Source organism: Nematolebias whitei, chromosome 12, assembly GCF_014905685.2.
Source record: "Nematolebias whitei isolate Nwh7 chromosome 12, NemWhi1, whole genome shotgun sequence".
Lineage (NCBI taxonomy): Eukaryota > Metazoa > Chordata > Actinopteri > Cyprinodontiformes > Rivulidae > Nematolebias > Nematolebias whitei.
This window is the reverse complement of record NC_056509.1, coordinates 23137408-23153445: the sequence shown is the minus strand read 5'-3', so window position 1 is coordinate 23153445 and position 16038 is coordinate 23137408. Positions and strand designations below refer to the sequence as shown.

The following is a 16038-nucleotide window of genomic DNA, read 5'->3' as shown; positions in this document are numbered from 1 at the left end:
ACCGCATGCACCATCTACCTGACAGCGACCACAGGCCGGCCCCAGCCCAAGGGGCAGAGCAGCAGGGAGCCGCAGCCGAGGAGGGCCGGCCCTCACATCAAGAGCCCCGCACCATAGGCCCGGAGACGCCCCAGCACGCCACCTATGCACCCCCCCACACACACAGCACCCCCACCGCAAATGCCACACAGGAAGACCAGCCAGTGCCCGGATGAGGTGAAGCCACGCCCCCAACCGCTGCCCTACACCACCAATGACCACACGTACACTACCATAGCTGACCCCCCGCCGAAAGCCGGCAGCCACCCCGGTCAAAGTGCCGGCCATCGCAACCAGGAACCTAGATTAAAAGAATCGGAACAGCCCAGGAGGAACCGAAGCACCGGCCCCATCACTGAACGCCCCCAAGGCCCAAAGCCCACCCACAGCCCAGACCCCAACAATGCCCCCCCCGCCCCCCCCATCCCAGACCCCTAGTGTCACACGGAGAAAGGAGGTGTTTGTGGGGGAAAAAAAAAAAAATCTATATATGCATAAATAAATTATGAACAGACCCACTTCCTCCTCCTCCCACTCGAATATGGTGTTGATGCATGTTGTTATACAGTGCGTTTAAAATGGGGGGATGAGGTGGTGACCGGCACAGACCCACCTCTTGCCCAGAGAGCAGGCGGTGCCCGTTCATCCCTCATCTCCGCCCAGAACCCTAAATGTCTACATGCTACATATGAGAGTGGGCACAGGTCCGGGGAGGTAGAAATGGTAGTACATCCCACCACCTAAGTGCTCAATTAAAGTTTCTAAATGTGATGGTTTCTATTTTCCATTACTGACCTCTCAGTTGAAGCCTTTTTAAAATCAGACTGGTTTAGTGCACAAACCTGACCAGAATGTTGCCTTGCTTTGTGGAGAACTTTTAGTTTAAATTATGAGTGAAAGTGAAATTAAACGTTAAGTGATTTTACATCAGCTCGCATTTGGGTTCTGTTTTTTTTTTCATTTAACTTTTTATTGGCATTTTGCACATTTATTTACATATAACATGTACATGAACAATTCACATTTAACACTACATACAAAAATAAAACTAAATAAAAACATAAAGAACTTTTGCTTGGGAGCTAATCTTCTAATAGTCCTTTTGTCTTATCCAATTTATCGAGTTCTTAATTTTTTCTCGTTGCCTTTGGTTTTGAATAGTGTCTATTTCTCCCATTTTTCTTCCATTTGTGTTTGCTGTAGTCTCAGGCAATAAGCAAATTTTTCCATTGTATAGATTTTTTCTATTATCCCAATCCCAATTGTTCATGACAAGGGGAGTCACCTTTCCCCATTTCCTCCTAATAGCTTTCTTGCTAGCTATTAACATTATCTTGATCAGATATCTATCCTTTACTCGTACTTTTTCTATAATATTGTTGAAATTGCAAAGGTATAGTACCGTGCTAGAGCTGCTGCCTCTCAGCGAGCAGGTCCTTGGTTCAAACCCCGGTCCAGGGGCCTTTCTGGGTGGAGTTTGCATGTTCTATCTGTGCATGCGTGGGTTTTCTCCGGGTGCTCCAGTTTCCTCCCACAGACCAAAAACATGCATGTTAGGCTGAATGGTAACTCTAAATTGTCCCTAGGTGTGAGTGAGAGAGTGAATGGTTGTTTGTCTCGTTTGTCTCTATGTGGCCCTGTGATGGACTGGAGACCCATCCAGGGTGTACCCCGCCCCTCGCACAGTGATTGCTGGACATGGGCACCAGCGACCCCCGTGACCCAAAATGGAATAAGCGGGTAAAGATAATGGATGGATGGATAGTACCGTGCTGCTCATAGGAATATCCTATCCCAGTGTCTTCTTTATGGTTTCGTGCACAGTTTTCCAAAATTCAAGTATTTTAGGGCAGTTTCAAAATATGTGAGTGGTCTGCGTCCACTGTTCCACAGTTCCACAGTTCCTCCAGCATGTCAAGTCTGTGCTCTTATATCTATTTTTGACTTTAGGCGTGATAAAAAATTGTATCAGATTTTTCCAGGTGAACTCCCTCCATATCCGCGAATTGGTGGATGTCTGTGTGTTTTCCACATACCTTGCCAATCCTCATCTGTAACGGACACATTAAGCGCTGATTACCAATTTTCTTTTATATATTTAGTTGAGTGCTTACTCATCAGTTTTTGGTATAAAATATATATGATTTTAATTGTTGTTCCAATGAAGGAACTTATTATAGTTTGAATTACACCATTCACTTCCACAGAGGGATCCCACCTACCGGTAATTTCTGTCTTATAGTAGTCTCTCAATTGTAGGTATCTATAAAATCCATGCTTTTCTAAATTATACTTGTCTTTTACTTTCTGGAAACTCCCCAGCGCCCCATCTTTCTGTAGGGTGAACCATGCTGTGGCCCCCTTGTTTACCCATTGTTTGAATCATTTATCATATATGGCTGTTTAGGTTTGTTGTGTTTTGTTTTGTATTGCTTCGGAACATATTTTCAGGGAATGGTAAATCATAGCTATGACTGATAACATTAAGATTATGTTGCTGAATGTGAATGGTTTGAATGCATTGATTAAAAAGGAAACGGTAATGGTAAAATTGAAAAAGGAAAAAGCACAAATTATATTCTTACAAGAGATTCATTTATCCAAATCAGAACATGAAAATTTCAAAAAGTACAGCTACAGGAATCTGTACCACAGTTCATATAAAAAGGGGCACAGAAGAGGAGTTGCAATATTGATATCAAATACAATACAGTTTGATTATGAAAAGGAACTCAAAGATAAAGAAGGCATATACATAATATCTTTATTAAAAGGAAGAATAGAAAATGAATTAATTACTCTAGTAAATGTGTACGCACGCCCGAAAAGCAACAAACCACTTGCTCTTGCTGAGGTCGGACACATTTCTCCTCCTCTCCCTCTCTGCTTTGCTTTGCTGCTCTGTCTTGTCTGTGAAACTGCTTCTGAGCCTCTCTCTACAAATCTTCCGAACAATAATTACGGACTTGATTTGATCAGTTGGTCCCTCAACACAATTGATAACATTTCTTCGAAGAGAAGACAGGCTTTAGGAGAGTCGATTTGCCGTTGGCACACACACAGCTGGATATCTCATCGACTTGGAAGACTTGATGACGTGTCTATCTCTGCTACCATTTGTAGATTTTAAGGACACATTTGTAATTGGATTTATGATAACTAGTTCCTGCTCTTTGGATTTGGCTGGTTCCTGGTCTATCAACAATCAAGGAAGTCGTCGGTAGCAAATTTGGACCCGATCATGCTACTTGCCTTTGATGGCTTGGTTCGTGCCTCGAGCACCCAGACTCAAATGTTTTTGGCAGAACGGATCAGATCTCGGGGATTATTCTCAAGCACGGTCCATTGGTGTGGCCATGTAATTTGGACATTTCGGAACCAAGTGGACCAACACAGACTCAAGGTAGATGTCATTAAAATTCTGCCTGCCCCCCAAACAATCGTGTGTTTATCTGAATTTGACTCCTGTGGCTGGCCTAGCAGGCCGTCTTATCTGAATTCGCCTGGAGGACATGTGATCTGACGCTCTGCCCCCACCCCCCACCCCCTTGCCATCAAGGAATTAAAATTGATCAACCTGAGGAAACCAGCTGAATAAACATTGTGTCATCATTTCAGGACTCTTGGATTCCCATAGGCATTGTCCTTGGTCATTCCCTGACATCCCTTGAGAATGTTTATGGATCCCACTGGAGGGAACTGGTTGATTATTTCATCCTTATCAAAACTCTTACAGTGCCCTCGAGAGCATGCTTGGACATGCTCACCACTCTCCTCGTCTCTCCCCCTCTGCGCAATGTCTACGTCACCATATGCTTGTATGTGCGAGGTGTATTTTCAATATTAGAGTTTTTCTTCTCAGCCAAGAATAAAGAGTTTGATAATAATAATAATTAATTAATTTGATAATAGCAGTAGAAACAGAAGGAATTCTAATTTGTGGAGGTGATTTAAATGTAGTTCTGAACCATAGTTTGGATACGAGTCACAAAAAAAAACTAAAATGCATTTAACACATTCAGTTTCTTCATATTTTGTTAACTGGTAACTCCAGGAGGATGCAGGACTTCTTGAAGCAGTTAATGCTGTCCATCTCTGAAGCACCGTGTTATACTGACTGTTAAAGGTCCGTTTCAGGTCTCTCTTGTAAATGAGTCCTCGAGGCTCAGTGGGATCTACCTGTCTAAATAAAGGTTGAATGAAAAAGAAGTTAAGCGACCAGAGAAGTCCTTTTTATTTTCTTGTTTCCATTTATTGAGCAATAACAAAAGACAATTTCCCAAAATATTTCTTATAATATATGACAGAAGATGTAGGTACAACATTATTAGACTTCTGACTGATAGACTCAACCAAAGTATTTGTTGAGAGGAGGTTGTGCGGAAGTAGGCGAAGATGTTGAACCATTGCATGACTTCTGAAGAGTAGTTTCAACTTATGACAACAAAAGTGATTTTGGCACAAATTTCTTTAAAGGAGTTTGTGATCATGGCAAACAGAACAGTCAAAATAGAAAATATTAGCTCAGATTCTGTGTTTTGTGTAGCTGCCATACAGATGTGCCTCTTTATTCTCCCGACTTGTGATTTTTGCTCCTTTTTCAGCACATGCTCATCATCCATGAATGCTAATCAGAGTTCCTTTGAGCCTTCTTTGGCTCTTCATCTTTGCTGCTCCGTCCTGGCCTGGTTAATAATCCATGCTGTGCAGCTGATTTTTCCTGTCAGTTTTCCCCTGCAGAGCTGCAGGAAGCTGTGGCAGGTTCAGGTCTGCGTCTCGACGGAGAGGAGAACGTAAATGAACTGAGTTCCTTGTGCCTCCATTCATCTCCTCTTCTCCTCCTGCAGCAGACGGCTCTCCTCTTGTCCCCATCTCCTGCTTCAGGCTCTTCATGACTGAAGTATGGTGTCTCTGAGAGGGGAGAGCCGGCGGTTTAGACCCGTTCACGAGGAGTCTGGGAGGTCCAGTTCGATTCGGCCCCACCCACGTCATCTTCCTTCCCCGTCCATCTTTCAGCCCCACGTTGCGGAGGCGAGGAAGAGGAGTGGAGGGAGATGTTTGCACTGTCTCCATGGCAACCAGGTGGCCTCTGTCTGAGGTGTGCAGCTTTTTCAGTCGTTCGCTCAAGTGATGAGACTCCTGGTGGTGGGGGTGGAGTTCATGGAAGCAGTCTGACCCGGGGTTTGCCACTCCGTCTGACTGAGTTGTTCTAAGCAGCTGTGTGTGTCGGACCGGCCTGGTCGTGCCGCCGTCTCTGATTGGCTCAGAAGGTAGAGGAAGTTGGCATGGGGCGGAGTCACAAAGCTTTGAAGTCGAGCTTTTGGGAGGGGACAGACGGACGAGTTCCCTCTCTCCAAACACTGACACTAGGACACACACACCACAGATGACGTTTATTAGTTTAAAGTGCATCATACTGTGGCTTCGTCATGAATTCGTAAGTATTTACAGTCATGAGAAATTATTCAAATCTCATTTGAAGTGAACAAAAACAGCAGATTTCACCATGTAATGATTTAACAAAGAGCTAAAACGCAAAACCTGTGAGTGAAAGTATGTGACCACCTCTAAAAAAGCAGGACTTTGGTCTTTTTGCTGCTCTGAAACATACAGGTGTGTTTTAACACAAAGTCAAGATGGAAAGACATCAGCAATAAGCTTAGAGAAACAACTGTAGCTGCCAATCTAGGAAGAGTTTAGACCTTACAAGACCATATGGAATGATTATTCACAAGTAGAAAACATTTAGGACAGCTACCAATCTTCCCAGGATGGATCATATCAGGAAAACACCCCAAGATCAGATTGTGCAATGCTTCGAGAAATCATTGGACACGAAGAGCTACATCTCAGTCTCTGCAGGCCTCAGTTGTGACAGGACAATAAAAAAATAGACTGAATAGGTAAGGCTTGTTAGAAAGAGTTGCACGAATAAACAACCATAAAAGCAACTTCACAGCATTGTGTCCATTTATTGGACAGATGAGACCAAAGAGTTTACTCATAATTCATTATGTTTAGTGAAAACTAGTGGAAGGTTGATGATTTGGGCTTATTTTGCAGTCCATGACCTCATTATCTTGCATTCTTTGAATTGGCCATGAAACCCTCTGTGGGCTGAAGTACTCTGCGGTCAAATGTGAGGATGTCTGTCCAATAACTGAAGCTTGGACCAAACTGGGTCATGAAACCTGAACAATGATCCCAAACACAGCAGCTAATCTACAACAAAACGTTTGACAAAGAATCAAGGGGTTGCAATGGATGAGCTGTGGTGGGACTTTAAGAGAGTTCTGCAGAAACAAATGTCTGCAAACCTTAATAAAATCAAACATCGTAAAGAAGAGTGGGCCAAAATTCCTCTACAACCATAACCATGATAGTCCTACAAAAACTAACTACTTAAGAGTTGTTGCTCTTTTAGGTGGACTAGATTATTTTGTCAACGTATTTTCCGCCGTATAAGTCGCATCAGTCCAAATATGTACTGTATAACAAAGTGGGAAAAAAACACAAGTTGCTTCACCGTATAAGTCGGACCTATTATACTTCACCACTGACCACCCGGAAATGTGGGCCGGTGTTATGCCAAAAATCAATTGGCTGCTAAATGGCGGCGGCAGGAGCGGGCATGGGAGGACTTTAACAAGAACTTAACAAGATTAACACTTAAAAACAATTATTTGTTTGCTCAAAATTATAGGAAAGGTGTGTTTCAGTCTAACTTTTCCTTAATAAATGCACTTTAATGGTCAAATCAGCTGCATTTCAAAAGCCGATTTGCGGAAGCGGGAGTACGCAGAGGGAGGACTAGCTGTGCATTTCTTCACAATTTAACAATATAATCACCTAAAAACAATTATTTGTTTGTTCGACCTTATAGTAAAAGGTGTGTCTCAGTTTAACTTTTCCTTAATAAATTAACTTTGACAGTCAAATCAGCTGCATTTCACCTGGGCAGTGCGGCAAAATGCAGCTGATTTGACGTTTGCTCCAGGAGTTCTGGAGCGAGACGAAGGTTGCTTGGTATGGCAAGCCAAGTGTCTCATTAATAGCCACTTTACCTATTAATGAGACGCTTAGCTTGTCATATTAGTTGCGCGCCCTCTAGCAGCTGAAAATGGTAGTGTTCAATAGTTTCCATGTCAGAATGAATGAAATCGTCAGATCTCAGACAAAAATTGTTTTATAAATATGTGGGAAAAATATAAATAAGTTGCTTAGCTATATAAGTCACAGGCATGCTAATTTATGCAAAAAGGTGCAACTTATAGAGCAAAAATTACAGTAACTCTCTAAATTAGAACTCACCTTCAGGAAACAGCGCCTCCCTGGTGTCTACGGTGATGGCGAACTCCTCATCAGGAGTTTCTTCTTCTGCAGGCAGAGGGACGGGGGAGGACGAGGGAAGGCGTGGTGGTAAAGGGGGGGAGGCAGAGAGCGGAAGATGAGGCAGCGACGGAGATGGGGGCCGGTTCTCATCGTACTCCCTGCGACCCTTCCTGTGAAGGTCCTCAGTCCTCTTCTTGCAGCTCTGACTTCTGCACGTCTGCTGGACCTTCAGAGACCGGAGCTGCTTCGAGCTCTTCTCATTGGTCTGCTCGCTCTGAAAACAGGCAGTGGTCATCAGTAAACACAAGATAGATTTATTTAATTTAAAGAAATAAGACTTAAAATTAAATGTTATACTGTTAGAATGTTTTATTTTTTCTGACTTCTGCTGCTTTGCGAGGACTAAATAACGCAGTGTCTGAAAAATCTGAGCCGTAGACCTTCACCTCAAATTCTTCCTTTTGGCTGCTCCATTTAGGAGCTCTGTCTTACCCTATCTGTCCCACCAACCCTCTGCATCTCCTCCTGCACTGCAGTAGAGGATGACACAGGAGTGGATTTTCACTCCTGTCCTGGTCCCACAGAAAAAAATCCTGTTCTGTCCCTCTCCTGGTAACATGACTGCTCCCATCCTGCTCCCATTCAGAATGATTCCCACTCCTGTATCGCTCCCGTTTTTTCTTTTCTATTCCATTTAGTCTTTAGGAAATTTGTGTTCTGCAGTTTTATTTCGGAAGAAGTGGCAACTGGAGCAGTTCATCTGTGATGAAATAGGCATTTATTGCCTTAATCCAAACAAAAACCTTCACTAAAGGTCACAAAACAAATAATACATGGCCTGTAATCCCTATAAAAAAGGTTTGTAAGCTCATTAATCTAGGTAAATAACAAAAATGGTTAAATCGTGTCATCTGCACCAGTTTCTTTATAAGAAAATGTGAAATGTGTGGTTTCTATAGTTTTTTTTAACGAAGGTTCAACTGCTGAGTCCCTGTTTCTAGCTCTTTTGGAGGTCAGTTACAGTAAAAACAAAAAATAAAAAAGCAATAGTACATGGGTCACACCATGAACCCAAACATAACAAATAAAGTTGCATTTTACTAACTTATTGAGCAATTGTTTCCTTTAAACAGTGACATTACTGTCATCTTTCAAATTGATTAAACAAAACAAAACAAAACAAAAAGTACCAAACAAGAGAACTCGACAAATAAAAATGCTTAAAGATGTTCTTATAAATTGGATGATGTCCTCAAGAAGTTCACAATAGGTGATGAGCTTGTTTCAGCGAAGCAGGATGCCGTGCATAGTACCAGACTTCAGAGAATCATCTACACACTGGAGGTCTGGTATTATTGAAAGAAAACTACAAAATATAGCGGCACCTGTCCAAAGTATTTTTATTTTCATTTTCTTTTTTGTCCTTTTGGTTGGTTCTCGCTCCTGTCTGGTCCTGTTAACTTTTCGTCCTGTCCCATCCCAATCCCGTGAGTTATATTAAAGATGACTCCTGTCCTGCTGGAATCCTGCGGGAATCCCGTGACCTGCAGGACTCCTGAAAAAAATGGCATCGTCTACACTGCAGAAGCAAACCTCCTCTGAGACCTTCACCCCTAAACTGGCATGAGCCGACTGAGTAGTTCAAATTCTTTCTAAAATACAAACTGGATTCCAAAAAAGTTGGGACACTAAACAAATTGTGAATAAAAACTGAATGAAATGATGTGGAGATGGCAAATGTCACTATTTTATTCGTAATATAACATAGATGACAGATCAAAAGTTTAATCTTAGTAAATGTAACATTTTAAAGGAAAAATACGTTGATTCAAAATTTCACAGTGTCAACAAATCCCAAAAAAGTTGGGACAAGTAGCAATAAGTGGCTGGAAAAAGGAATTTGAGCATATAACGAACAGCTGGAAGATCAATTAACACTAATTAGATCAATTGACAACATGATTGGGTATAAAAAGAGCTTCTCAGAGTGTCAGTGTCTCTCAGAAGCCAAGATGGTAAAAGGATCACCAATTCCACCATTGTTGCGCAGAAAGATAGTGCAGCAATACCAGAATGGTGTTACCCAGCGTAAAATAGCAAAGACTTTTAAGTTATCATCATCAACCGTGCATAACATCATCAAAAGATTCAGAGAATCTGGAACAATCGCTGTGCGTAAGGGTCAAGGCCATAAAACTCTACTGGATGCTCGTGATCTCCGGGCCCTTAAACGGCACTGCACCTCAAACAGGAATGCCACTGTCAAGGAAATAACAGAATGGGCTCAGGAATACTTCCAGAAAGCATTGTCAGTGAACACAATCCACCATGCCATCCGCCGTTGCCAGCTGAAACTCTACAGTGCAAAGAGGAAGCCATTTCTAAGCAAGCTCCATAAGCTCAGACATTTGCACTGGACCAGGGGTCATTTAAAATGGAGTGTGGCAAAATGGAAGACTGTTCTGTGGTCAGATGAGTCACGATTTGAAGTTCTTTATGGAACACTGGGACGCCATGTCATCCGGACCAGAGAGGACAAGGATAGCCCAAGTTGTTATCAACGCTCCGTTCAGAAGCCTGCATCACTGATGGTATGGGGTTGCATGAGCGCTTGTGGCATGGGCAGCTTGCATGTCTGGAAAGGCACCATTAATGCAGAGAACTATGTTCAGGTTCTAGAACAACATGTGCTCCCATCTAGACATCATCTCTTTCAGGGAAGAACCTGCATTTTTCAACACGATAATGCCAGACCACATTCTGCAGCAATCACAACATCATGGCTACGTAGGAGAAGGATCCGGGTACTGAAATGGCCAGCCTGCAGTCCAGATCTTTCACCTATAGAGAACATTTGGTGCATCATAAAGAGGAAGGTGCGACAAAGAAGGCCCAAGACAATTGAACAGTTAGAGGCCTGTATTAGAAATGAATGGGAGAGCATTCCTATTTCTAAACTTGAGAAACTGGTCTCCTCTGTCCCCAGACATCTGTTGAGTGTTGTAAGAAGAAGGGGGGATGCCACACAGTGGAAAAAATGGACTTGTCCCAACTTTTTTGGGAGTTGTTGATGCCATGAAATTTGGAAACAACAGATTTTTCCCTTAAAATGATACATTCTCTCAGTTTAAACTTTTGATCTGTGATTTGTGTTCTATTCTGAATAAAATATTAGATGTTGGCACCTCCACATCATTGCATTCAGTTTTTATTCACAATTTGTTTAGTGTACCAACTTTTTTGGAATCCGGTTTGTACTTCCAATATTCAGGTTTGATCATTCCACTGAAACACTTTTAGCTATACTAAGATAAACCACCACAATGGTTTAGCACAAAAAAAGCTCTATTTTGGTGTGGATCTATCACCTATAGATTGTGTCTTGACAAAGATGGTGGCCGTTTTCAACATTAGCTTTTGTAAAATGAGCTAAACACAGCCTAAAGCTCTTTAAATGTGTTGTGGTATACATATTTTTCTCATTTGTTACCGATCGTAGTTCTGACATTGGGTTCACCTGCTGAGTCTTTGGTTCTGTGTTGTTTCTGTCCCTCCTTGTGTTCTTGTTGGGGAGACTCCAGTCGTTCTCCAGCTTCTACGAGAATCAATCACAGATGTTGTAAAAACTTTAAAGGCTACAGAAAAGCTAATACTGTAAATCAAAAATTTAAAGCAGTAGAATGACATAAAAAATTACTTTTATAGCCAAGTCAGGTCCCAACATTTGAAAATATCTCAGTGAAGGTTTGGAAAAGTGTTTGTGGGTTTTTTGTTGTTGTTTTTGTTCAGAGTTGAAGAAATCCAGAGTCTTCATCTTTATCTCATATTTCAGTGTATGATGATTGTTCAGTGTTGAACCCAGGTGCAGGCAGAAACTCAAAAAAGCTCTGGGGTTCAAAACTGAAAAGTGAATTTCTTGGAAAATATGAAAACAAAAGCTGACGTGGCAGCAAAACACTTCACAACGGGAAAGAAAAAGCTCTGGACCAAACATAACAGCTTGACAACAGAACACACAGCAGATGAGGAAAAACGACACAAGCTTTAAATGGAAACTAATGAGGGAGAAATGACAACACCTGGGGAGAGACGATGATCAGGTGAGGGGGAAGGAGCTGAACTACAGTACATGAGAGGACAAACACTCAGGAAACTGGAACACAAGTAAAATGAGATACATGAATGACAGAAATAATCAAAAATAACCCAAAAGACACAAATCATGAACAATGGAAGACAAAAGGTTGTTGCTCCTGCATTGTTTTTACAGCAGATTCTGATCAGAAACTATTTATCTTGACAAACACGAGAAGAAAGTGAGTTCAATCCAAGAATGTTCATTCAGGTCATCTGGACGGCTTCTTTTTTTTACTGAGACGTTTCGTCTTTCAGCCACAGACAGGACTTCTTCAGGACTTCTCAAACTAAAGACCTGATGACCTGACAGAACATTGTTGGACTTGTACCTGGATTATTGAGCATGAACTTTGGTGAGTTCATTTCAATTCAGTTAATTTATATAGCACCAAGTCCCAACAGAAGTCGTCTCAGGGCACTGAACAGAAACATTCATATACATTATAACAGTCAATTAGTAAAAGTTATCCATCTAAAGAAGCCAGCAGATTGCTTTGAATCTTCACTTTGTTGCAGTCTCCCTTCCTGAGCAAGCACTTTGGCAACAGTGGAAAGGAAAAACTCCCTTTTAACAGGAAGAAACCTCCAGCAGAACCAGGCTCAGGACAAGCAGCCGGCCATCTGCTTTGACCTTTATCTGTCACTTAATAGACAATTCTGTCCAAAAATTGTTGATACGGGCAGCATTTTTTAAACATAAACCTCTATAAAAATGAACCCATGAGAAGATTGACTGAATTTATATATATACTGTATGTGGGGAGTGGTGGTGCAGAGGTTAGAGAAGGTGGGCCTGTGATCGTAAGATCGCTGGTTCAAGCCCCGGTACCGCCAACATCAAAAATGTGGGTGGAATAGGTGAAGCACCCACACCTGCCCCCACCCTCATTCGTCCCACTCTAGGCCCTTGAGCAAGGCCCTTAACCCCCACCATCTGCTCCTTCGGGTGCCCTAGATATCAGCTCTCTGCTCCACACAGAGGCCTGTCGTAGCTCGGTTGTCTGTGGTTGTGTCAGGAAAGGCTTCCGGCGTAAAAATAATTGCCAAGTCTTCGTGTGACTTAGTTCGCTGTGGCGACCCCTAACGCAGGGAGCAGCCAAAAAAAAAAAAAAAAAAAAAAAAAAAAAAATATATATATATATATATATATACAACCTAGCTCCATTTTATATTACAGATCTTACTGTTCCATATTTTCCTAACAGAGCACTTCGCTCTCAAGCTGCAGGCTTACTTTTGATTCTTTACAAAAACAGAATGGGAGGCAGATCTTTCAGTTATCAGGCTCCTCTCTTGTGGAACCAACTTCCAATCTCTGTCCATGAGGCTGACACATTGTCCAGTTTTAAAACTCGGCTTAAGACTTTCCTTTTTGATAAATCCTATTGTTAGGGTTGGCTTGAGTTTCCTGAGCTGTCCCTGTTTAGTCCGCTTTAATCGAACTCTAGCTCGTTTTCCTAGAAAGTCCGGCTCGTTTAGGGAGGTGTGAACGCACCATCGAACTCTGTCATGGAACAAAAAGGCGAACTCTGGCCCGGGCTAAAACCTAGGTCTTGGTCCGGTAGAAGCGAACTCCAGCGTGGTTCGAGTGCAGTGTGAATGTAAACAGACCAGGCACCCGCTCCACAGGACAAACAAACACCATTTCTCTGACCTTATATGGAGCCGTCAGCTGTCTTGTGTGAAAAACAATATTCTCCATGGTCTTCTGTCTCATCTTCTGCTCATGCTAAGTCCATTTTTGAAAAATGACAAAATATAACTCCTAAAACTGCTAAAACTTGATGCCACTTCGTTTTTATTTTTATTTACAGAAGAAGAAGAAGACGTGTCTTCAGAGGTTTTTGTGTCGTTTCTTTCAGTAGTTCTTGGTGCAGCGCCCCCACAGGCGAGCGGGGGAATAGGTTGGTTCAACAGGTTGACTCGACTGCACAGTGTAGTGTGAATGCAAACGCACCAGCTCAAATGTAAACAAAAGCTCATGAATATTGGTCCCGAACTGAACCGAGTCTACCGGACTATCTGGTGTGAAAACGACCTTAGTTATGCTGCTATAGGCTTAGGGTATATTCACACTAGCCCCGTTTAGTACGCTTTAATCGAACTCCAGCTCGTTTTCCTAGAAAGTCCGGATAGTTTAGGGAGGTGTGAACGCGCCATCGAACTCTGTCACGGAACAAAAAGGCGAACTCTGGCCCGGGCTAAAACCTAGGTCTCGGTCCGTTAGAAGAGAACTCCAGCGCGGTTCGAGTGCAGTGTGAATGTAAACAGACCGAGCCCCGCTCCGCAGGACAAACAAACACGCATTGCTCTGACCTTATATGGAGCCGTCAGCTGCCTTGTGTGGAAAAACAATATTCTCCATGTTCTTCTGTCTCATCTTCTGCTCATGCTAAGTCCATTTTTGAAAAATGACAAAATATAACTCCTAAAACTGCTAAAACTTGATGCCACTTCATTTTTATTTTTATTTACAGAAGAAGAAGAAGACGTGTCTTCAGAGGTTTTTGTGTCGTTTCTTTCAGTAGTTCTTGGTGCAGCGCCCCCACAGGTGAGCGGGGGAATAGGTTGGTTCAACAGGTTGACTCGACTGCACAGTGCAGTTGTAGTGAACTAAGCTGAGGTCAAAACCTTGACCTAAAGACCATATGGGACATAACTTGTCATTTCATTGATTTGCATCCAGAAATACAGGTTGACCCATCCTGAGACTTTCTTTCTTGAATCAATCAAGTAAAAAAGGACTATTCTCTATGATCATTACTATTTTACAAATGTTTTGATAATCAAATTGTGTTAGTTCAAACAATGTTTACATGTTGAAGTGAACTACTCATTTTTAAATCAACTGTGAAACAGTATAATGATTGTTAATCCTCATTCAAAGAAGAAATCAAGTTAATATGCATTTCTTGATTTTCTGTCTTCAATGAGCGAAGTTGTAAGTGTGTCGAAGTTCAAGTTTCGGTCAACTGAAAGTTTACTGAAAAGAAATGTCATGTTTAATTTTTACAGCAAGATACTGGGAGAAGGGACTCCACGAAGTCTGGTTTCTTCGTAATATCTCTTTGTCTGTTCTTAAACAATCTTAATCTTTTCCTTGACTTTTCATAACACCTTACATCACAAAACACACCTCTGTTTTGGTCCATCGGCCAATCAGAAACTCCCAAATGAACCGGAAATAGAGCCCTTTAAATGTTGGTACTTCCTAGTTCAACCCAAGTTGCCGTTGGAGTCGAGTGGAGAGTTTGCAGCTCCACTCGTTTGGGAGGACAGAAGTCCAGCCATGATTTAAGGCTCTTCCGAGTATTGGGATTATAACATCTTCCACCTCTGAGTGGAACTCTGACGAACCCCACTCATGTGAAGTCCACTCGTTGAGGTGAACTGTTGTTGACGAAGTCCCGTCACCACTCCGGATATATCTCTGCCATCTTACGGAGACGCTGGAACGGTAGCGTTAACTGGAGCTCCTCTTCCGCTGATTCATCGTCAGAGAGGTAATGAGTCTAGTCCACTACTGAGCGTACCGAGGAAAGCTGGGTCGGATGGAGGGTGTCGTTCTGTCAACACTTTTCACTCATACACACACCATCTCCCTTCCTCTAAACTTCATCTTTAAAATTCTTCTATCTGCTAAAAATCATTACAGATATTTTTAGAAATGTCTGAAGCAAAGTTTTCAATCACCGCCGTGTGATTTGATGTCTGCTGTTCTGCTGAAAGTGAGGAAACAATCGCCGTATTGTTCTCACTCCTGTAAAACTGATTAAGAAGCTGTCGTTATTTTCAATTATTGCCAATTAATGTAAATGTGTGATGTGTTAAACTTGATTCTGTTAATAAATGACCCACTCGTTTGGTGAGTCAAAGATAAACGTCTCACGTCCACATTTTATTAAATTCAATGCACGCATGTTATACAGTCCAGAAAAATGAAAGAACCCGTTTAACAGTATGAATATATCTCATCCGTATGTCATACTACACAGTGTGAATGCAAACGCACCAGCTCAAATGTAACAAAAGTTCATGAATATTGGTCCCGAAACGAACAGAGTCTACCGGACTATCTGGTGTGAAAACTACCTTAACTGGCCACACTTTTTCACTCTACTACTGTCTTTACTTACTCTGCTCAACCTGTTTTGTATTTGTAATTATCTTTTCTATCCTTAACATGTGTTTTTTTGTATTTCAGGTACACCTGGACCTATACCTGGACCTACCATTCTGTCTTCGTCTGTCTCTTCTTCCTGTCCTCTCAAACCAGCCGTTCAAAGCAGATGGCTGCTTGTACTGAGCCTGGTTCTGCTGGAGGTTTCTTCCTTTTAAAAGGGAGTTTTTCCTTTCCACTGTTGCCACTGTGCTTGTTCAGGATGGGAGACTGCAATGAAGCCAAGATTCAACTTGTCTGCTGGATTCATTAGATAGAGAACTTTACTTTTATGTATGTGAATGTTCCTGTAAGGTGCCCTGAGACAACTTTGTTGTGATTTGGCGCTATAAAAATAAACTGAATTGAAT

At 42.0% G+C, this 16038-nt stretch overlaps 1 protein-coding gene across 1 annotated transcript in view; it reads right to left on the bottom strand.

Moving 5' to 3' along the window:
* Positions 1–4728: 4728 nt before the first annotated feature.
* LOC119417842 (hormonally up-regulated neu tumor-associated kinase homolog) overlaps positions 4729–16038 on the bottom strand; it is a 27458-nt gene continuing 16148 nt past the window's right edge. The window contains exons 9-11 of the mRNA XM_037685097.1: positions 10889–10966; positions 7351–7645; positions 4729–5405 (exon numbers count right to left, since the gene is read on the bottom strand). Coding sequence (XP_037541025.1) covers positions 4729–5405; positions 7351–7645; positions 10889–10966 — 1050 coding nt within the window. The remainder of the gene's footprint in view (positions 5406–7350; positions 7646–10888; positions 10967–16038) is intronic.